The sequence below is a fragment of the Monodelphis domestica genome, chromosome 5 (assembly GCF_027887165.1).
Source record: "Monodelphis domestica isolate mMonDom1 chromosome 5, mMonDom1.pri, whole genome shotgun sequence".
In the NCBI taxonomy this organism is placed as follows: domain Eukaryota; kingdom Metazoa; phylum Chordata; class Mammalia; order Didelphimorphia; family Didelphidae; genus Monodelphis; species Monodelphis domestica.
In genome coordinates, this window is record NC_077231.1 from 72,411,501 (window position 1) to 72,436,048 (window position 24,548).

General features: G+C 35.3%; 1 protein-coding gene across 16 annotated transcripts in view; it reads right to left on the minus strand.

The window, feature by feature from the left end:
• Positions 1-24,548, minus strand: part of ATP2B1 (ATPase plasma membrane Ca2+ transporting 1) — a 171,693-nt gene that overhangs the window by 45,981 nt on the left and 101,164 nt on the right. For all 16 annotated transcript variants that reach the window (XM_007503205.3, XM_056798634.1, XM_056798628.1 and 13 more), the window contains 2 exons: positions 18,887-19,328; positions 6,842-7,039 (listed from right to left, as the gene is read on the minus strand). In XM_007503205.3, the coding sequence (XP_007503267.1) occupies positions 6,842-7,039; positions 18,887-19,094 (406 nt within the window). In that variant the 5' untranslated portion in view covers positions 19,095-19,328. The remainder of the gene's footprint in view (positions 1-6,841; positions 7,040-18,886; positions 19,329-24,548) is intronic.

Consider the following 24,548-nt stretch of genomic DNA (forward strand, 5'->3'; position numbering starts at 1 on the left):
TCTGTAGATTCTCTTACTTCTAACAGAACCTTTTTGGTCTCCTTTGTAGGCTCAATACCCATATTATTTGTCTATAACCATAGGTTAACCAAAGCTCTAGTCTCTCATTCTGACTCTATCAGCTCTCATGGCTTTGTCATTCTGCTACAGACTACTCACAGATTCCTATATCCAGTATCAGTGTATCCTCTAAGATGAAATCAAATACTATCAACTGCCAAGTAGATATTTCAACTGTGATGTCCCAGAGACATCTCAAGCACATGTCCAAACAGAACTAATAATCTATCTTTCCAATTTCTCCATGTCTGTGGAGGACCCACTAATCTGGCAGTTTCTCAGGCTTGTAACCAAAGCATTAACCTTGACTCAAGAGTCTCCTTTGACCTGCAGATTGAACCAGATGTCAAATATTACCATTTCTGTTTTCACGCCATGGGACAACATTACTGCCTTTGTCACTTCTCACCTGCAACATCTTTTTTTTTTCCTTGTGAAAAGGTCTCCCTGACTTGAGTTTTTTACCACTTTAGTCAGTTCTCCACATTGCCAAGAGAATGGTTTTTATATTCAATAGAATCCAGTGGCTCTCTATTGTTAATATTAAAGAGTTAACAGAGATAGGAGAGCCCTTTAAAATTGATGAAAGTTAAAGATGAGATTATTATCCAACATTTGCCACAGAAATGTGTGCATTTTTAAGAATTAGCCTTTAGTTATAAAGATTTTTTAACAAAAACTAAAGCACTGGTTTTAGTCTGCAGTTCAAATTGAAGTAATGTTACACTTGATCTCTGCATGACTGTCCTCTGATCTGGCAGCTATTGCTTTGTTATAAGCCTTGTGCCAGTTATTATGCTGCTTCATTTTAAATTTATATTTTGTGGAGCTTGAGATTTTATGGTTTTACTTCAGCAGTTATACTAGTGTGGGACTTTGAAGAAGTTCTGTTGATGCTTATTTAAAACTATGGCATCATATATATGTACATATACATATATATAGTTTCTCAACTCAGTTTTCATAACACATAAGAAAGGAAGAAGGATCTCCGTCATTGCAATTAATTACAAAAAAGCTGACATGCATAAATCACACAAATGTTGGAAGACACTTTAGATAATCTCATTTGACTCTCATGTCAAACTCTTTTAGGTAGGCAGGGTATTATCTCCATTTTAAAGATGAAAGAACTTAAGCCCAGAAGTTAAAAGAGATGATCAGTTAAAGGTTGGGACCAAATCTGAATTCTGTATCCTGCTACCCTTAAATAAGGAAGTTTTAGACCTTTGGAGAAGGAAGCATGATGGAAGGAATATTGGCAAGAGGATGAAATTTGATGTGACAAGACTTACCATTCAGAGGGGGGCAAAAAAGACCTCCTGATGGTGATGGGGGATTTCAACATCTCAAGCATCACACATAAGACTCTGCTAAAAGCATTTCTAGATTGGCCTGCTAACATTATCTTTTAAAAAGAAAAAGAAGCAAAGAGCCTACTACTTACCAAAAAAAGAATCGTCAGTAAATTGGAAACCACTGACCCACTTGGTGAAAGTGACTAGTGATATCAGAGCACAAGAGATCTGTAGGACAATGGCTGGGAATAGCTCAAAAATCTGAGAGATAACAGGTTATGATCCCACTGTCTGAGGGTCTAAAAGGGAATGTCTCTGCTTAGACGTCTTCTATTTTGATCACAACTTCATAAATCCCTAACTATCCATCAAAATCCCAATTAAATGCTATCTTCCAAATGAAGCTTTTATAACACCCCCTAATTGTTACCACTGTGCTTTGTATTTTGCTAACATCCTAACTTAGTTATTTGTGGTTATGTAGAATACCTCTGACAGAGCATCAGTTACATGGTGTCAGTGACCAGGTCTTGTCTATGAGCTTTTGCTTCCTTCTTGTATTTCATCTAGCCCAGGAAACACAAATGATTCCCAAGAAAGATTTTGCTTATGAAAATGAATGAGATGAGAAGAAAAGGGCCTGGAAGCAAGGGACAAATGAGACCGATGTGGCTGCAAGGAGAAAATCAGCAGAGCAAAGATTTCCAAAAAGTCCAGAAGGTAAAAAGAAACAACACCAAGCACGGGAGAAGCCCTGTAAAGCCTTCCTTCCATCAAGCAGATGAATACCTCCTATGAACAAGGCTTGTAAAAAATGTTACGGACAACAATAGGAGCTTTCTAAAGTGTTGTTACACTGGAGACATGGGTTGGATAGGACAATGGTAATGGATTCTTTACAAAAAGAACTATCCAACTGTTATTTGGCTTTTGTCTTCTATATCAAAGAGAATTATCCTAACACTAGGCAGAATGGAACAGAAGAGAGGTGAGAAACAACTGAAAAGCAAGCAAAATGAAAAAAATGGCAGTAAGGTAACTCCTATCCCCCTTTCATTGGTTCATATCACCTGTGCATGCTATGTAATGGTTGAGGCAATGAAAACAATCCTTTGCTAAGTCAGAAAACAAGAGAAATGTGCCAGGACTGAATAATTTCATTTGGTTTTTCAAAAGGTGGATTCTGGAGAATTGTATACTAGAGGGGGCCTCTCAAAAGGATGACTAGGCAAGTACTCAGAAAAGAGGGCCACAGTCATTGGCCCATGAAGTCAACCCAACTCCTTTTTTTGACAGGGTTCCTACAAGACCACAAGAATGCCATAGACACATAACTAGCAAGGCACAGGACAAAGATTCTTGTGATATGCCTTTGGCCAATATAAAGAGGTTCAATTAGGTAGATGTAGAACTAACTGATGGTTGGATTCAAAGACTAGGGTTACTAGTTTTATCCAAGACTTGAAGACAGATGCTATGTTAATCAAATATGCCAATGTTAGTGAAGGGATTTAAGCTGCATAAATCAGAGCAATGAGTCAAAGGGAAGTCTCCACTCAAACCTGCACAGGTCAGATCTTATCCAAAAGTGTCAGGTTTGGGATATCATCTTTTAGAAGGGACATTAACAGCCTGGAGTACATCCAGAAGAGGATAATCAAGATGGTGAAAGCACTTAAAACCTTGAGATGATCGTGGTTAAGGGAATTGGAGATGTTTAGCCCAGAGCAGAGACAGAGGGGTCATGACCACAGACTTTAAATGCTGCAGGTTTTGTCATGATGAGGAGAGTAATACAACTTGACAAGAGGGCAAAACTAGGGTAATTTCTGTAGGTCTTATATAGAATTAAGACTGCAGCTTAATATAAAGAAACAACTTCATAAAAAGTAACTCTCAAATGGAACAGATTGTCTGAGGAGGGTTACATCTTTTCAGACACTATTCATTCTGTTTCAAGTTTCCTATCTATCAGCCCAACTTCAAGATAGGCCTCAGTGAGATGACTCCTAAGAGATGACACCCTAATCCCATGATTCCATTACTTCTGAGCACTTTCTTGACTTGGATTCTACTACACTTCTAAGACATTTAGAGTATAGTAAGGAAGGCTATAAGTTAGTTATTTTGGACTAATGTAAATTGAGAACACAATACTTAAAAAGAAAATGGGAGAAGCAGCATACCTGCTTAAAGACTCATTCCTGTCTTCCCCATCTTCTTCAGAAGGGGATTTTTTTTTGTAATTTTCTAGCAATGATCCTGCCTTGGCTTTGACCAGCCAGTAGTATACAGCAAGAAGTTAGTGTGAAACAACTGAAATCATGAACTTTTTTTTTTAACCCTTACCTTCCACCTTAGAATCAAAACTGAATATTGGTTCAAAGTCAGAAGAGCAGTTAAGGACCAGGCAATGGGAGTTAAATGACTTGCTCAGGGTCTCATAGCTAGGAAGTTGTCTGAGGCCAAATTTGAACCCAAGACCTCTTGTCTCTAAACCTGGCTCTCAATCCACTGAGCCATGTAGCTGCCCAGTTAAAAAGAACTTCTGATAAGGGATAGGTGGTGGTTTTTTGTTTTGTTTTTTAACACTATACTTATGAATTATTATGAATGTGGCTGATAAAACTAGATACCTTATATTACAGATTAAGATTTTAATCTAGTAGAACTATTCATTTTAAGTCACTTGTTTCTTTAGAGGATGAGTAAGCAAAAAGATTCTGAAGTCTAAAGCAGGAAAGGAGTAGCAAGGTTAATAGAACCAGAAGGGTATTGGGAGGATGAAATTTTATTGTGCCAACTTTTTCCAGCAATCATTCAACAATCATTCATTAAGCACCTATGATGTTCTAGGTACTGTGCTGAGTACTGGGAGATAAAAGATGAAAATAGAAAAATGTCCCTGACCTCCAGGAGGGTCATTTTCCTAAGGGGAAAACAATACACATACAAAATGTTGAGTAATTTCAGAAGTGGGGGAAGAAAACTCACACAGAAGAGGATAGTAAAAGGCAGGAGACTTTGAGCTTGAGCCTAGTCTAAAGGCAGCCAGGGGAAGTTGAGAAGGGAATACATTTCGGTCATGTGGACAGAGGTATAGAATTGGAAGATGGAATGGGTTATGTGAGACACAGCAAGTCACATAGTTTAATCTGTAGAACAAAAGAGGGGGATACTGTGAAATCAATCTCAACATATAGTTTCAATCTGGATTATGAAGAAACTGAAACATGTAGAGATACCATCAGCAATCTGAGATTCTTGAGTAAAGGAATGACACGGCCAGGCAGGTCTCTAAGGAGAAGGGCAGAAGACAAATTGGTTAGGGAAGAAACTCAGGGCCCAGTAAGCAGGCTACTCCGATGATGCAAGTTTGAGCTGGGTATAAGGGTGTGAACAGAAGGGCAGATGTGACAAGTGCTATGGACACGGAATCAACACCACTGAGTACCTGACTGAAAGTGGATGGGGGAAGAGAGGGAGAGGGAAGTCAAGGATGATTCCATGATTGTGAACCTGGTGACCAATGGATTGTGGTATTCTCAAAAGAGTAGTTTTCAATGGGAAGATAATAATATGAACATGTTTAGTTTAAATGTCAATGGGCTATCTAGATAGTGGGTATCTGGAAGGTAGATAGTGATAGGGGCCTAGGATGAAAGAGATGAGGGCTAGAAATGTAGACTGAGGAGCCATACACCCAAGATGACAACTGAATTCCATGGGAGAACCAAGAGAGAGAAGTGTATCCAGACTCAGGTCTCAATGAAAAAAAAAAAAAGACAACATAGTAGATAATGCAATGAAGGAATCTGACCACAAATGAACAGTCAGATAGATAGGGGTGAGCATTAATATGAAAACTGTAGAGAATATGAGAGGAAGGGGTAGTCAGTAGTAGCAAATGAGAAGCCAAGAAAGAGCAGGAATGAGAAAAAAAATCACTAGATTTAGCAATGAAAAGAGATTATTGGAAATCTTGGAATGAACAGTTTGTAAATTTGCTGGGTGAGATTTAAGAGGTTGGGAAGAAAATATGATGTGAGGAAAAGGAAGTTTTCCATCACTGAAAGGTAGGAGTGATATAAATCAATAGCTCAAGGGGATGGCAGAATAAAGGGAAGATTTATTTTTAAGCATGGAGGAAATCTGGCATGTTTGTGGGCAATAAGAAAGAAGCCTGAGGATAAAGGAAGAGAAGGGGCAATTTCCTAGGGCACATGGAGGGGTTAGGCTCAAAGCAAAAGTATTGGGGTTGGCCTTAGAAGAGAGAAAGAGCATCTTTTCCTCAGAGAGTAGACAAAGGACATTTGTTATGGGGATATGAGGTGTAGAAATAGGAGAAAAGAGGGATTTCATAACAGATAGTCTCAATTTATTTAGTAAACTATGAGTCAATGGGGAGGGAGTGGTTTCAGGTAGTTTGAGGAGAAAAGAATGCATGGAACAAATTCTATGGGGAAAGTAATAGGTATGCAACCAGGGAAGGAGGAAAATAATGGATAAACATAATATTGTAAGCTCTTTAACAAAGTTATTTTCAAAAACTACAAAATATAAACAATGGTTTAAGATAATAATTAATAATTTGGTTCTTATTTCTTAAATGGAACAAAAATCCTAAAAAGATAAGTCAAAAGGTCATAAAAAGGAAGTGTTCAAAGGATGAAATCCAAGCTAACAACTGCCATGTTTTTAAAATGTCCAAAGCTGCTAATAATTAGTGAAATGGAAATTACAGTAACTCTAGAGGTTCCTTGCCACACCCATGAGATGGGCAAAGTTGACAAAAAGAGAAAATGTTGTTAGGCCTGTGAGAGAATAGGCACATTTTCACACTGATGATGGAACTAGTCCTTCCATTCTGGAAAGTGAATGGAACTATGCCCCTAAAAAGAATGAATTGTGCACTCTTTGTCACCCAGAGATAACACTACTATCCCTGTGCCCCTCCCCCCCAACCCCTCAATCAAATCAAAAAAGAAAAACCAAAACTACTCTATAAACCACTTTCAAAGTATTAGGGTTCTTGACAAAAAAACTGATACTCAAAACATTCAAAACTGGAGAGTGAGACCTAGGTGTATCAGTGCATCGAGAGCCAGGGCTGGAGAAGGGAAGACTGGGGTCCAAATCTGACCCCAGACACTTCCTGGCTATGTGATCCTGGACAAGTACTGGTTCTAAGTCAGAAGGTAAGAGTTTTGAAAACAACAAAGAATTAAAATGTGCCCCATCTTTTCCATTTTCCCTCCCTCTCCATATTCTTTAGTAAAGTATTCATCAGGGGCAGCTAGGAGGCTCAGTGGATAGAGTGCCAGGCCTGGAGATACCTCCTAGCTGTGTGACCCTAGGCAAGTCACTTAACCTCAACTGTCTAACTGTACTGCTTTTCTGCCCTGGAAATGATACTTAGTATTTATTAGTTACTTCTTAATGGTAACACTACATTTTAAGTCATTTGAGGTCAATTCACTTACCTGCATTATTCCCTTCTGGAGGTCGATAAAAAGAAAGGCCCAGTGATACTATGGCTGCAATTTCTAATATAATTAAGGTAACATCTTGTAATGCTTCCCATACTAATTGAAGAAAAGTTTTTGGCTTTTTAGGAGGTATAAAGTTCTTCCCAAACACTGCTTGCCTCCTCTCTATATCTGCAGGATTTCCGCTTAAACCTATTAAAAAAAAAAGAAGCAAACAAGCATGTCAACAGTTGTGATATTTGCTAATTTTAAAATTTTATTTCATTTCTAGCATTTTCACCTCCTCAAATTCAAATTTACATGGTTCTATTAAAATCACTTATTAAAAACAGATCAAAGCAACAGTCAGATCAAGACATGTAGAGGAAATTCTGATTATATGATTTAAGAAAACAAAATAGAAGTTTTTATTTGCACAGTGAATTTTTCACCATTTTTCTTTTCTACTCTGTATGTAATAGAGGCAGTAGAGTCCAGTGGAGAAATAATGGCCTTGGAGTCAGGAAACCCTTTTATTTAAATATTCTTTCTGACATTGTATCATAGTGTATCATAGGAGCTAGTTAACTTCTCAGGTTACTAAAGCAACTAGGATAATTACAATTAAGTTTGAGAAAAATCAGAGATCTGTATTAATGAAATGAGTTACCCCATTGGGAGTTATCAACACCAATGGAATCATATGTCTGTATCAAGAAATTATCTAAATAAAATTGACACAGCATGTAGTGGATAAAATGCCCGAACTGGAGTGGCAAGTTCTGTTGCCCTGGGCTCATTACTAAACCTCAGTGCTAGGAACTCTGTCAAACATATTACCTACATCAAACCTAATCATTTATTCATTTTCAAGTGTCTTGGTTGGAACTGAATTCCAAGAGAAGACTGCCCTTCAGCTGCTATGGCTCAGCTCACTTTTGGTTTGATCCTCATGGGGCCAGGGGAGAACTAAAGAGCCATACAATCAATCATTTAGAAGCAGTAAGTGGTGGACAAAAAAACCTAAGGGAATGTGGGAGTCAAGAGTCGAATGGCAAGGCAGAGAAGGTAGGTTAGTTCTTCATAAGCAGTGGTAAACAAGCAGCTAACTGATTTAGCACAGTCTGGCTTACCAAGGAAAATGAACATTCCATTTAAAAGGAATCTTTGCTAACTAGCCATTTGATTTGATATTATTGATGCCGTCTGATTTTGTAATTATTAATTAGTATGGTATGGCATGATTGGCATAAGTTAACATATTAATAATCATCACAAAGGTAGAGAATTTTGTTTCTTGATTACTTATTGAAAGTTATTTGTGTATATGGTAAACTAGGAAAAAGATACTTGGAAACATAGACCTGTGAGTAAGAATTTATGCCAGAGGAGTGAAAGAATAAAGTGAACAGATACCACATTCAGAGGCAAGAGCTGGCACCTTATTCTGTAAAAAGGACAATTAAGCTAACATAAAGGGACATATGAGTTGAGGGACTTAACCAAAAGGGAAATGTGTATTTAAAAAAATTCTAAGGAAATAAAATGTTTCTTGGTAAGAGATTTTAAAAGACTATTATTACCATTCTACAAACTAGATTATGACTATAGCTGAATGGCACTGAAAAGAATTCAAGAGCTCCTAAAAAATAAAATGTGAAACCACTGTCAAGGATTGGAAGGGATTGTGGTGGCTCTAGAGAAAGAATATGAAGAAAGGATTCTTTTAGGTATGGAAGTGTTAAAAACTCGTGAATAGCAGAGATTATAAGCAAAGAGCTAGAACGAACTAGGGTCTGAACTTAAAACCAATAGTTTAAGAGCCAAATTCTCTTCCGTTCTGAGTTAATATAATTAAAGTATGTTAAATGCTGTTTGAACAAGTGATTAGCAACAATGTTTGCATTTAATATAATCAATTAAGACCATAAAATTGACTACTGAAAACATGTAAAAATGGTCATTGACTATCCACAAAATGAGGGATTGAATCTCAGCAGGAACAGAGAAAAAGAGATCTTTTATTAAAAATAATTATAGAATGAACAAAATAACTGCTCTTGGATTATGACAATATGGCAAAGACAATACTAAGTTAATTTACTTATACATACCAATCTAATTACCAAAGTTTTATATTAGGAGACTGGTAAAAATAACAAAATTCAATTAAAGGTTAAGAATACCAAGGAATAAAAAAAAGGCAGGAATGAAGATCAAGTAGTATCAGATCTCCAACAATACTATAAAGCAGTGATCATTAAAACTTTTTGATGCTGGTTAAAAAATAGAATTATATCAATGGAATTGATATACAACATACAAAATAAAACAAAAATGGTAGCATATTTGATGAATGAACCCAAATACTCTCAGTTATTGGGGTATTCAGAGGCAGCTAGATAGGAAAGTGGATAGAATACAAAGTCCAGAAGACCCGAGTTCAAATGTTTTCTTAAACCCTTATTAGCTGTATAACCTTGGGCATGTCACCGGGCACTCAGTCTAAATTTCCTCTGTAAAATAAGGAAAATAATAGCACCTACTTCATAATGTTTTTAATTAGGATCAAATGAATTAGTCTATTTGATGCTTTGTAAATCTTAATGTCTTAAATAAATGCTAGCAAAAAGCATAAATTTGACAATAATTGCTGTTTAGCATCAGATATAGATCGTATATATAACAAGATAAATCCCAAATGCACATGAGTTAAATATAAAGAGATACATAATACACAAAATAGGAGCAATTAAAAAATAACTTTTCCAACTATAAGAAAAAATGCAAATCATTAATAAGAGGAATGCAAAATGAAGCAAATGATATAGTTCTATGATAGTGTAAAAAATGATTTAAATTTAAAAAAAATAGGAAAATGAAATTGTTCAAAGGGCTTTGAAAAAATGGGCAAAGCAGTAAACTAGTGGAGGGAATTTTTATACCAGTTTTGGAAAGCAATTTGGAACTATGTTCCCCAAATCATAAAATAATGTACCCCTTTGCTGATTAGCACAAATACTAGGCAATCACATCAGTGCCCACATATTTCATTACTACCTCTATGCCACCTCTCATCTTCCCTGCCTTAAAATCTCTGCTCACCTGCAGTCTCACATCTCCAACTGCCTTTCAGACATCTTAAACTGAATGTCCAGTAGATATTTTAAACAAGTCCAAACCAGAATCCATTATCTTTCTCCTTAAGCCTTCCCCATTTCCTACCTTCCTTGTAAACTGTAGAGGGCAACAACAAGGTTGGTAAACTAGGAATTATTCTGGATTCCTCTGACCTCCCCTATCTAATATGTTACAAGGCAGGTTCTTCTTTCCTTTGTAATTTCTCTTGAACATTCCTCTGATCTTGGATGGGACCTCATCCCCACACATCCTGGTTATGAGGATGGCCTGCCAATAGGAGTCTGTCTGCCTCAAATCTCCATCCATTCCAGTTATTCCTCCACTCAGCCTCCGAAGTGAAGACAAAATACTGTTTAGCATTCCAGGCCTTTCAGAAGCTAGACCCGGCTTTTACATGTCACTCCCCAATGTGTCCTCCTTGATTCAGTGAATGGCCTTCTGGCTGTCCATGAACAAGAGCCACCCTCTCTCAGCTCCAGATGTTTTCTCTAACCATCGCTCATGCCTGGAATGGTCTCCTTCCTCATACCCACCTATTACCTTGCCTGGCTTCCTTTAAATCCCAACTAAAACTCCATGATATATGAATGTATTATAAAAAGATAATAAAAGGGACAATTTCAAGGAAACCTAGGAAAACCTAGGAAAAATGAGCTAATACTAAGTTTTTCTCTCAACTCTGAAAGCTGCTCTTCCAATACCAGTTCTTGTCAGGTTAAGTCCTGCATCTTCTCTCATTAAAAATTCTAAGATATAGGGGCATCTAAGTGGCTCAGTGGATTTAGAGCCAGGCTTGGAGATGGGAGGTCCTGGCTTCAAATCCTAATTGTGTGACCCCGAGCAAGTCATTTAACCTACACTGCCCAGCCATTACCACTCTTCTGCCTTGGAACTGATACTTAGTACTGATTCTAAGATGAAAAGTAAGGTTTAAAAAAAAAAGAAAGAAAAAATTCCAAGATGTAGAGCCTGTGATTTGACCTCTTCACAACAATTCTGTGAAGTAAGAAGCACTATTATCGTTTCCATTATAAAAGATGAGGGCTTGCTCCCAAGGGTCTGAGGAGGCATTTGATCTTGGTCTCCCTAAAAGGCTTGTTCAAGGGCACTCTTTAAGCTACCAGCTATCTTGATCCAACCCCCTAAAAGAGAGGAGTTCTCTAATAAGTCAGTGAACATGACTTTGATCTTTGACTAAAACCCAGAGCATTCCCACAGACATTTGTCAATAAGCACTCCCTATGGCTGTACCAGGCACTGTATGCATAGGGACATTGTGGCCTCAAACATGTACAGATCACACACACACAGGGCTGATGGAAGACACTGACAGAAGGAAGGTACCAGAGGGGATGGGGAGGAGGGTCTCCAACAGGAGGTGGAATGTGAACAGTCTCTGAGGAAGTCAGGGAAGCCCCGAGTTAGGAGTCAAAGGGGAGAGAAAGTGCTCTAGACAGGGAAGACAACTAGTGCATAGGCATAGGTTCAGGAGTTGGAATCCTGCACAAGGTGCACAAGGGCCCAGTGTAGCTTAGGATACTGGAAGGATCTTAAATGTCCAAACAAGAATTTTTATAGTTGATCCTTGTAGTAACAGGGAGACACAAGAATTTGGGAAGGGTAACACAATCAGACCAGAGTTGCCAGAAAAGCCCACTGGCAGCTGAAGGTAGAATGGACTGGAGTAGAGAGACTCAAGGTAGGGAGGTTACAGGAGGGAATGAAGGTCTGTTCCAGAGAGGCTGGTGCTATGTCAGTAAAGAGCATAGGAAAGCAGAAACAAGACCAGTGAATCAGGTAGAGATATTTTAGAATTTTCATTTAAAACAATAAGACTTCTGCAACATGTACTAAGCAATGGAGTCATTGATAACATAAGCTTCAGACAACTTCTAACAATGGAACAAAAGCCTCACCTATTATTTATTGTTAATAAAATATGATTTATTATTCACCATTCTCCAAACCAGATGCACACTTTCCTGCTTCTCAATATACTGTTCACCCTATTCCCCCATTCTTTACCTATCTCTGACTAGATATTTTTTAAGTTCCAGCAAAAACAACTTCTGTGATATCTAGAAGTGATTTCTCAATCATTTCATGGCACTTTATACTCTTATGTACTTGGGTTTTTATTTCCCTTGGGAGTCTTTATGCTCCTTTTGGGCAAGAATGTTATTTTAATTCTTTATATCACCTTCAATACCTAAGGGGAAAAAAACAAACCAAATGATTGCACAGGAACGCTTAATATTTGTAGAATGAATAACCACAGTCTTGATCTTTAAAACATTCTACTTCAGTACAAAAGAAAAAAGCACGGCCTATTTAAAAATCTTACTCAAGAAAAATGCACTCACATGATTTTTCGAAGGTCTGATATTTTAGAAATATGTCTTGTTTCTAGCAAAGCATAGAGTAGTCAAAATAATGCTATTATTAAAAACAAACAAAAATTACCTACTTCTGTCTTATAATCAATACTGTGTAAAGACTGGGCAATTGGGGTTAAGTGACATTTAAAAAATTTCATGTTGCACACTAAAACTTGTGCATGTTCATTAAAAACTTAGTCTTAATTTATGTTAGCAGACCAAAGGTTTGCTAATTCATAATAAAAATGAAAAAGAAAAAAAAGGGATATAAGGAGATGGACATTTTTGACCTTTATGTTTTTTTTTTAAATTATTATTAACCCGTTTCAATTCTAGGCTGAGCCTAAAATACAGATAGCACATCCATATTGTCAAATAGCTATAGGACATACAGAACAGGGTACATGACAAAAATTAATACCAATACTAGAATATAAGCAGAAGGATCAAATTCTTTCCAACCAAGCCTTCCAAGCAACATTCTCCCCAAATTCTAAACCAAAGTGGCAACTGCAGGCCTATAGTTTAGGTAATCAGAGCTCAAATGCTTTGAATTAAAGTAAATGCCCTCTTAAATCTCATTTTCTTTATACATTGTTTTGTTGCTTCCCATACTAAGTCTTCCTGGATATATGACTAGCTGAAGGCATTTTCTTGACCATATCCTGTTGCTTTTCTGGTCTTAGTTTATTATGGAGAAACAATACTTCACTTGCTATTTTATATTAATTAATTTAAAGTCAGGCTGAACTTGTGGAGATTCTTTGGGTGATAACAAAATTTCCTGTGGGTGGTGGTGGTATTATTCATACTTTTAATGACAACAGTAATTGCTAAGATAATGTGCAAGATGACATGCTTCACAGATTCTTTCAAAAGAACATTCACAACAGAAAATTATACAACAAAAGACTATGTAGTAAGGATTTTTCAGACAATTTGAAACTTTATAAACTATAGCAAATCAACATAAACAGATCTGAACTACTTCCAAAAGGGAAACAATGAATAGTAATACTTTAAATATGCCCATTTATGACCGAATGTGGCTATTGTCTTTGGAAGCATGAGTTTAAACACTCATTTTGAATTTTAATCTTAATAAAATATCTTGATGACAAAACTGGTACTTGTGTTCATTTTTCTTTTAAAATTTTAGATTGCAGAAATTTTAAAGGAATAGACTAATTCAAACATTGCTAATGATCAAACAAGTATTCCTTTAAGAAAGCCAATACCATTTTTAGTTATACTCTTATTACTAAATACACCTCCTCTGATAGAGCATTGGATTAAGAAAAACATTCATTTACAAGTGCTTTCTTTAAGGATAGATATGAAGAAATGGAGGAAGTGGCTTACTGTAGAGATATTTGGGACCAATTTACTCACAAGAGACTGAATCTCAGGATTCACAGAGAAACAAGCTACTTATTTAGGTAGACAGACATGAGATTTTTAAAGTGCTATCTATACCCAGTCACTCCAAGCATTTGTGTCTGGCACTGTGCTAAGCACTTGGAATATAAAGAAAAGTAAAATCAAGGTTCCTGCTTCCAAGAAGCTTCCATTAAGTGAGACGCAGCAGCCAAATGTGGCTGTCAGTCAGTTGTATATCTAGGAAGAATGAGCCAGTGAAATATGGTATCTCACAGTATGGAAAAACACCCAACAAGAGACAAAGAAAATGAGATCTATGATGGCATTTACCTTAGTTCAAAGTACTTGAACTCTGATTAGCTAAACTAGAAATCTGCCACTTTGGTTTAGATATATGCTCTAAAAGTATGCTTTAATCTTTCATAGATAGATATAGATGCACACAATTTTAAAAATCAAGTAACAAACTCGATAAAAATTTCAAATGCTTGTCTGACAATCAAAATTACTCTAAAAAGCAATTGTGGAACAAAAAGGGAAAACTCCTCTCTACCTCATAGACAACTGCTATCAGGTAGAGTATATTAAGAGAAATTTGATAGTATTTTGTAACACATGTACTGATTTTTAATTTTAATTAAACCTAGGAGGTAACTGATGTTCAGAATTCCTAGATTCCTGCAGGTATTGTTAGTAATTTTAGAATTAAAAAAAAATCTTACTGAAAAGCGAAATCTATAAAAACAAAAGCATGGGTTGTGCATGTTTGAGCATTAGAACACTTTACAAATGTAATTAATAACATTGCTGATGGATGTAGGTAGGCAATTGTAAGGAGAAATATAGCTGAATTAGGGTCTGCAGCTACAAATTAATGTAGTGCTCTTAAAAATAAGACTTTGTTATTATGGAGAAACTTTGGGAAAAGGCTAAAATCACACAAATCAGACATTTAAAAAAGCAACTTCAAACAGGCCACCTATAGATAAGCTTATGTTGTCATATCTGATTCTTCATGACCTCATTTGGAGTTTTCTTGACAAATATATTGGAATGGTTTTGCATTTTCTTTTCCAGCTCATTTTTAGAGATGAGGAAACAGGGTAAAGTGATTTGATATGGGTCATACAGCTAGTAAATATCTAAGGCCTTTTGTGAACTCATGAAGATGAGTTTTCCTGACTCTAGTCTCAGAACTCTATCCAGTGTGCCCACAGATAAACTACTGACAGATAAGCTTATAGTTGACATAAGACTAAAAATCAATAGAATACAAATTTGATGTAGGATATATCACAATATAAGTATGATGTCAAAATGGGCCAATATAAAGACAAAAAACAGATTTCCCTAGGACTATCTGGATCCTGCCATTTGTAAAGGGTTCTCATGACAGAGAAAATTTAATTCCTCTTATTACTGAAATCCTTATGGTCTGGTTCCCATTTTTATGACACTGCATAGGGCAATATGAACACCCATGCCAGACATGCTCAGCACTTGATATATAAAGAAAGGCAAAGTTAAGGTTCCTGTTCTCAAGCGGCTCCCTCTCTTTAATGGGAAGCAATAGTCAAATAACTAAGTGCATTTGAGAAATAGACAGGATAAAAGAAAGAAAATTTCAAAAGGGGAAAGGGGTAGAAGGGGTTGGAAAAGGGGGAGGGAAAGGCTTCTGCAACAGGTGAGATGTGAGCCAGCTGCCTTGTGATTCCCCTGGTAGACTAGAAGTTCCACATGGGTAAAGGAAGGATTTTTGAGCTTTTGTTAGATCTCCAGGTTTCAACTTAGTGTTTGGCATCTAGTAAGTAATTAATCAATAGTTGTTTTTGCTCAACTTCCAAGGTTCTATTAGGGCAGACAAGTTGTAAAGCCAAATATATACAAAACAGATTCATAGGAAATATGGGTTGGAATGGGATAGAGGGGGAAAGGCTCATGCTTAGAGGCAGCATCTTCTCTCTTTGCCAAGTTCTGCTCCTCCACTGAAGACTTCCTTTGTACTCTCCCAATGAGCTATTTCATGAGCATTATAGAGGGCATTGCTGTCTTTTCATCTCTTGGTTTCATGATCTTGGAGTTAGTTATCCTTGACTCGATTCTTCCTCATCCCTTATACTGCCAAAGATTGCCAAATCTCTTCAGCCCTCCCTCAACAATCTCTCTTGCATCTGGACCTGTCTCATTACATCCAAATCTGTAGCACAAGTTTAGACCTTCATCACGTCTATTCTAGCCCAAATTGCAAAATTAATATAAAGATTAGGTTTCACCATGTTACTATCCTGCTCAAAAAGTTTGCATGGTTCCCTATTGCCTATAGGACATAAATAGATAAGACTCCTCTGTTTGGCATTTGAAACCCTTTATAACTTTGCTCCAACTTCTCTTCCTAGACTGTTTTTACACGCTCCACACACCAACCAAACTCCAAATAGATTGCAAATATCTGACTCTATTTTCACCACCTTGTCTCCTAAAGGGAAGGTGCTCCCCTATACTTGGAATGCTCTTTTTACTTCTATTCCTTATCTAATTCCTTGTTTCACTTAAAACTCCACTCATATGCTAGCTCTTACTTAAGGTCTTTGAAGAAAGAATCCCAAGGACTGCTCTCTCCTGGGTCCCTGAAATGACTCTAGATAAGTAACGGATGGATTTTCTATCATCTGACATTTTCCTCATTAGAACAGCATATACTCCTAGAACAAAACTGTGTAGTCGCTGCTTGATAAATTGCCTGTTGAATTTGATGAATGGGAGAGATCAGGAAGACGAGAACTTTTGAAGGAACTCAGACCTTGGAAGCATTCAGGAAAAAAAGGAGTGGGAAATCCGCCCCCCCCACCCCCCCCACCGTTTTAGAGGCAAGAAAAGAAACAGGAGAGCAGAAGGGTTAAAAGTAGAGAGAAGAAAAACTATCTGGGAAGCAACAGGTTTTTTTTTTTTTCCAAATAATGCACTTTTCAGTAAGGATGAGGGTTGCTTAAAGAGTTCCCCCAAAACCTGACTCAGACCACAGGATCACATATGTCCTGAAGCAAAAATCTAGTGCTTTTTCCAAAACACTATGCAACTTAGGGGAGCGCTGATGACTTTTGAGAGAAGCAGGATATTTTAGGATCATTGATTTAGAGCCTTATTTCCACTGTGCCATGCTGATGGTACATATATTGGAAAATACCATGGACATGGAGTCAATGCTGTTGGGGGTTATTTCTATTTCTGCTATTTCCTAGCTCTATGACCTTGTACAACTCATTTATCCTCCTACAGGTCAGTTCCTTCATTTGTAGAATGATTTTCATGGTCCTATGAAATCTAAAAAAGAAGACTATGGGACTTCAGATGAATGCTGCAGATGGATGGCAGATTAGAAAGGGATAAAAAAGGATGGAGTAGATATAAAGAACTCTTAATAGATGAGAAAACTGTGAGGCCTTTTGTTTTAAAGATTAACTGAACATATAAAGTGTAGACTTTTGTGAGAAAGAATCATTTTGAAGGAGATAAGTGATGAAATTAAGAGCCAAGTAAATAGAAGAAAGTCTTCTCAAGGACTGAGAATGTCTTGATTCAGTAACAAAAAAAGAAGATGACATTAAAAAAAAAATTTTTTTTTGAGCTTTGGGAAAGGGAAATTATGGTCTCAATCTTCTCAATGTCTTCCTTAAGACCCCAGTATGGATTTTTATAATTATTACATCAAAATAATTCTATATAAAACAATGTTTAATTAAATAGCTATACATGAATGATATTGTACAATGTACCCAGAAATCTGTCAAAGATTTTCCTGTGTGATTTATGCAAATATAATTTTCCTAAAGTAAACTTTTAATAAACATATTAATTATGAATTAACTATTAATTTATATCATTTTTTCCTAAAATTTCCTATCACTTTCTGTTTTACTGTAGCAGTGATAGATGGTGATACCAAGAGAGTATGTTTAGTACAAACAATGCTTTGGAAATAATTTCTATAAAATGGGTGAAAGAAACTAATATACCTCCATTTATAAAATACACATAATATGTTAGCAATAGCTAAAGTATATATTTTCATAAGGAAATTACTTTGTAAACTAATGTGTTCAAGAAATGTGAACTATTACCATTTGAACAGCTTTTTATTAAAACAAAAAAGTCTCACAGTCTTTATTAAAGTAACCTGGGATCAACAAGTATCCATTTTTCATGATACAATATTTACTTGAAATGAATATTTCTCCTACTTTAATATGACTGTTATAATATTTGAAAATATCCTGAAATTATGATTCTATAATTTTAGACCCAAATGTTTTATGATAGCTAGATAGGCCCTTATTTCTGAAACCATTTCAAAGATGATTACAGTAAGGACATACCATTTTCTTAGCCAACCCATTATAAAATATTAAATTAATATGAAAGCATGATGGAATTTTAGAAATGCCCTAGGCACAAATAGAGGATTTATGGATATGTACCTATTTAAGACCTGAAATGCTTTCAACCATAAGGAAACAGTTGTTTCCTACAACTACTTGAAACTACTTGAAACTAAATAGGAACTGTTTGCTCCCTGATAGCTAGCCAGAAAACAAATTTATAAAATAGTTTTATAATTAAGAACAAATGTAAAAAACAAAGACCATTAAAAAATTAAGTCAATAGTAATAACAACAACAATCATATAATTGTAGCTGGCATTCATAGAGGGATTTAAAAGGTTTTGCAAAGTGCTTTATAAACATCTCATTTGATCCTCATAACAACCTTTGGGGATAGGTACTATTATCCTCATTTTACAGATGAGGAAGTTGTGGAAAACAGGTTAAGTTTCTGGGGCTAGATTTGAACTCAGGTTTTCCTTACTCCAGGTCCAGCACTCATTCCATTGTGCATAGGTGCATTAAAAAATACATGGAAAATGAAAAACAAAATATAAAAATGTGTATAAGGAATAATCTTGCAAATATTGAATAGAGAAATACAAACTGAATTTAAGATATTAAAATAATAACCAAGTGATCCTGACCTTTTTAGTCACGAAAATTTTTGTAGAAACACAATACTTCTTGTAAACAGGAAATAGGACAATTTAGAAATCAAAGACAAAATACTGTCCCTGCAGAAAAGACTAATCAAAAGAAACAAAAATTTTAAAATTTACCTTCATTGGGAGAGGTTTTCAACTTCCCACAAATTCCATAGACATCTCCATAGCTTTCTTGGATTTTACGTAATGCATCTGTGGATCTGAGCTCCATGAGAGCCCGGAGCTCAGCAAGTGTAATTCCAAAATCTCCATCATGATTAGCTTCCTTTAAAGAGTTTTTTACACCACTGTATGCAACAGAGTTGTTGGCCATTTCGCCCATTACAAGTAAAATTTTTATGATGAGGAAATTGTTTATATAAAAAGAACTTTCACTTTTCACTTTCACAAATTTCTTTCAACATGAAAACTGTTTAAATATGAAATCATCCTCAAAATAGACTCTTCATGATATGACTTTGTATAGTAGCATCAGCAACATTTTCCATGGAGGTCTCTTGAACTTTGTCCCATGGCTAGTTTCTTTTCTCCATATTAATCATAAGAAATGTGCAATCTGAAAAATAAAAGATTTGAAAGCATTAAAAAGAAAAGCATTTTTAAAGTAAAACAAATATTAGCAACTTCCAAGGGGCCTATGTCAGGAAGTAGGCGATAAATGTGAGCAAAACAGGTTTTAGTTCATACAATATATTGGCAAAGATGAAAAAAAGATGAGAACTATCTATGTTAGAAAGGTACTGGAAAGAGGCACAGTGATACACTATTGGCAGAGCTAGGAAATTTTAATCCCACCATTCAAAAAGCAATCCAGAATTATGCTAAGAAAAATGACTAAACCATCTATACTCTTTAACCCAGAAATTCCACTGCTAAGCACGTATAAAGAAAAACAGGCCGCATTTGCTTTCAAAATATTCATGGCACTTTTTTAGTAGGAAGAAAGTTGAAATAAAATAGATGTCTACTGATGAATGGCTAAACAAATTGCAGTTTAGGAATGTAAAAGAATATTATTGTGCCAGGGGCAGGTAGGTGATTGTGGATTAATTGCCAGGCCTGGGAATGAGATGTCTTGGGTTCAAATGTGACCTCAGATACTACCCTAAGCTGTGTGACCCTGGGGAAGCACTTAACCCCCCCAATGCCTAGTCCTTATCACTCTTCTGACTTGGAACCAATACACAGTATTGTGAGAACTTATTTTTAATATGGTATTATTTTTATATCAGAGTCCTGGATTATAAAGTCCCCAAATCAGTTCCTATATATTAGGGAGAATTCCTGAGTCGAGTCTCAGACCAATAAATCTCTCTTTGTCCTGAGACACAGTACACAGTATTGACTCCAAGACGGAAGGTAAGGGTTTTAAAAAAAATTAACATTGTACTATTAATTACAGCTAGGATCAAATCTACTTAGTTATATTATCATCTAGCCCACAACATTCCATTTTGTACATAAGAATAACACGAGAAGCTTTGCCAAATATTTTGCTAAAAGCTAGGTAATTCTATATGTTGCAACCTCCTAGTAAACCCTGTCATGAAAGGAGACATAATCCTGGAAATGTTCCTGAAAGGAAAACTTACAAATCTAGGCTTGAGCCTTTACATGAATTCAAGAGATTTTTAACAAAGAGTTCCTGACATCAAGACCAGGAATTGTCATAGTCAGTCATTCACAGAATGAATCTGGACCAGATATATTACATTATCAGTCCAATACGTATTAGAATATAAGCACTGGCTAGGACCTCCACTCTTATGTGGGGGGAAAAAATCATCAAAATGTAGTTATTTTTAAAAAAAATAAGAGACATCTAGAAGTTGAATGAAATGATTCAGAATGAAGTAAACAGAACTATTTATATATAGTAACAACAATTTAAAGATTTAAGTTTTTAAATGAAAAGACCTATCAAAACCATAAGACTAATTTTGAAAAATTCTTCCTACCTATGGACGCAAGATTCAAAGATGAGATACTTTTTAGATATGCCTACTATGTAAATTTCTTTTTGCTTCATTATACTTATTGGTCATTATTCAAAATGAAGGTTCTTTTTTAATGTGTGTGGGGAAAGAGGGAGAAAAAAGTGATTAAAAATGATAACACTATTAATGAAATACATATATTAAAGTGTATAAACAAGATGGTTCAGAGGTCTAAAGTGCTGAATGATTTATAGAATTTCACAGAAGCAATATGTAATGGAAGTTCTCATTTCATATACAACCATTTTCTGTTCTTTTGTGTATAGAAATGCTTATGAATGTAAGTTATTTATCAAAATCAAAATTTCATACACAGATACTTGTGCATACACAACTATAATAAATTGGTATTTTTGCAAAGTGCTTGCCAATTTGGACAGTCCTTTGTGATCTCTTAATGTTGGAAGAATTTTTAGAATGTTTACATTTTCATGACAAAATTATCCATGTGTTTTAATTTCCTTACTGGTGGTAAGATTAAAAAAAGGTGGGTAATGATTTAAAGTATCTGATGTCCAGCATAGGATTTCACATACAATAGATGCTTACTGAATAAACTGAATTGAAATTAGTAAAGTTGGGCAAGTAGGTATTTTGCATGATACCCTGTAACAAAACTTTTGAAAAGTTTTGTTTTGTTTTAAATCCTTGGGTTACTACACTTTTCCGAATATTGAGGTTTGAGATATACTAAGGATTATGTGGAAGTGATGAACTCAACAGTTTGTTCCTCTGGAGTTAATAGGAGAAACATAGGTGAAAGGACTTATGATGAGCTAAATGAAGCCTAGCAGAATGTGAAAAAAAGACACAGGGTTAGTGATCTTTGAGGTCTTAAAGTCCTAGAAGAAAAGAATATGCACATCAAACAAAAGAACAATTTAAATGGAAAGGCACTGGGAAAATATTAGATTCCTTGGACAACATAAAGCAAATCAACTATAAATGAGTAGAATTTATAGTACTGTACCAATGAGATAGTAAGAACAAATATTCTTAATCAGAATAAAGCCACTTGAAAATAAATTTTAGTTGGTTTATACCTAATTACAATGTAGAATCATGTTAAAGGGATAATTATAATAGAACATAGGAAAAAATCCTCCATCAAGGTTCAATCAACATATTTCTAAACTAGTAAATGAGGGAGTAGGTAGGGGAAATGAAGCAACAGAATAAACCTACAAGATATAAATTCAGGATATTTGTAACAACAGAGGCTAAAAAAGTGGTTTTTATATGGCACAAAGGGAGGAATAATACTAGATTTGGTATACCGCAATTTGGAATTATGTGCAACAGGTTTTAAATGAATCCCTGCCCTTTGACCTAGGCATATCACTACTGGGTTTGTACCCCAAAGAGATTATAAGGAAAAAGACTTGTACAAGAATATTCACAGCCACGCTCTTTGTGGTGGCAAAACATTGGAAAATGAGGGGGTGTCCACTGATTGGGGAATGACTGAACAAATTGTGGTATATGATGGTGATGGAATACTATTGTGCTATAAGGAATGAACTGTTTGATTTGTATATGAACTGGAAAGACCTCCATGAACTGATGATGTAGAGTGAAACGAGCAGAACCAGGAGAACATTGTACACAGAAACTGAAACATTGTGAGTCAATCAAATGCAATGATCAAGAAAATCCCGTGGAACTTATGAAAAAGAATGCTAGAGAAAGAACTATAGAAGAAACACAGAAGAAAAACATATGATTTATCACCTGGTTATATGAGTATGTGATTTGGAGTTGTGGTTTTTAAAAGATTACTTGATTACAAATATGAGTAATATGGAAATAGGTCTTGAGTAATAAGGCATGTGTATAATAAGCCAGTGGAATTGCTTGTCAGCTCTGGGAGGGGGGAGAGAACGTGAATCCTAACTATGGGAAAATATTAAAAAATAAAATAATGTTTAAAAAATAAGAGGGTCTAAAAAGAGATTTATCATCCATATTATAGAAACACTGGCTATATTAATATGAAGTTTTAAAAATTAAGGGAATAAGTATAGGGAAATAAAAAAAGATCATTTTTGCAGATACGATGATCTATGAAGTCTATACATTGAAACAATATTTACTGAAACAGTAACTTTCAATTAGGATTGTAAATAACCTATCAAAATGATCAACCTTTACCACAGCATAGTACCAAGAAAACCTTTATGAATATTACCAAATTCTCTTTAGAGATAATATTAATAAAACTGGCAGAGCAGTGCTAATAACAAAAACAATAATTTAGAAATCCTAACTAAATTTATTCTGTGCCAAACCAATCAAACTAAGAAATAATTACTTTCAAAAACAGAAAGATTCATCTGCAGAAAGATAAATAGATAAAATGTACCTAACATATAGAAAAGCAAATGAATATAGTAGCAAAATGTGCAACATACTCAAAGAACACAACTACTAGTGTAAAGACAATATGTAAAAAAAATTGCAAATTGAGAAGAAATCTGGTAGAAATAAAGTTTTGACTAAGATCTCATACCATTTACCAGAATAAGACTGTAAAGAGATGTGTGGCCTAGATATAAAGGCTAACATCCTAAGTAAGAGAAGGTATTCTTCACAATTATGGATCAAGGATGAGTTCATGATCAAGTAAAAAAGACAATCACTGAAGACAAAATGGGTAACTTTTATAATAAAACTGAAATTTTTGCCCAAAAAACCAATGAAGTTGATTAGAAGGGAAACATTTGACAGAAAAAATAATCTTTGTGGCAAATTTCTCTGATAAACACCTTACATCCAAGATATATATTATATATACAAATATATATGTATATGGAACTCATTGAAATATGTAACAAGAGCCAGACAAATAGTAATTTATCAAAGTCAAATGGCCAGTATTCATATGTCATATTTTAAAATTGCTCAAAAGTACTAATGACACTGAGGTTCTTTTTCATACTTTTTGGATTGACAAAGATGACAAAAAAGAAAAGACAAATTGTTCTAAGTACTTATAAGACAGGCAATCCAGTGTATTGTTGGTAAAGCTGTGAATTAGTTCATCTATTCTATTGTTTTTTCTAGAACCTGCATCAAATTTTGCTACTGTCAAGTTTAGTTGATGCAATAATAATAAATAGGTTTTGTGCCTTATTTTTACTGTATGGATGATCATGTTATAAGTATTGGCTGGACTTGATTCCCTAGTTTATTTTGCTATTCTATTCTGTTTTATGGGTGTATACATCCCATTCCAAATAATATTTATGCTATATATTTCCCTCAATTCTATCCTATCTTATACTTTTTCTTCTATTTGTTCCTCTTTGCCCCCTTTTCTTCACCAAAAAAAAACCCAAGGTCACCATAGTATACTCATTGTCAATGCTATCTATATTTGTTGTAATCTACCTTCCACACCACTGCCCCCTTCTATTTCTATCTATTCATCTATATCCTTACTTTTTATCTCCTCTTAAAACCTCTGGGCAAATCCACCCTCAGAAATTAAAGCTTGTTTTGCTAATGACTAATACATACTGAAATCTCCCTTCCTTCCCAGCCTCTTTGTGTATGTGTATGTTTTACCCTACTTTAACAGGTTCAAATAAAAATAAGGTTCAAAAGACACTAGTTGCCTCCACCCTTACTTCTTTTGTATTCCCCCCTCCCTCCTACTTGTACATCCTGTATTTTAGCTAATAGGTTCCTCACCCTTTTTTTAATCACTTTCCTCATCATTTTCTTCTTTATTTTTTAAACCCTTATCTTCTGGCTTAGAATTTTTAAAGTAGAAGTGT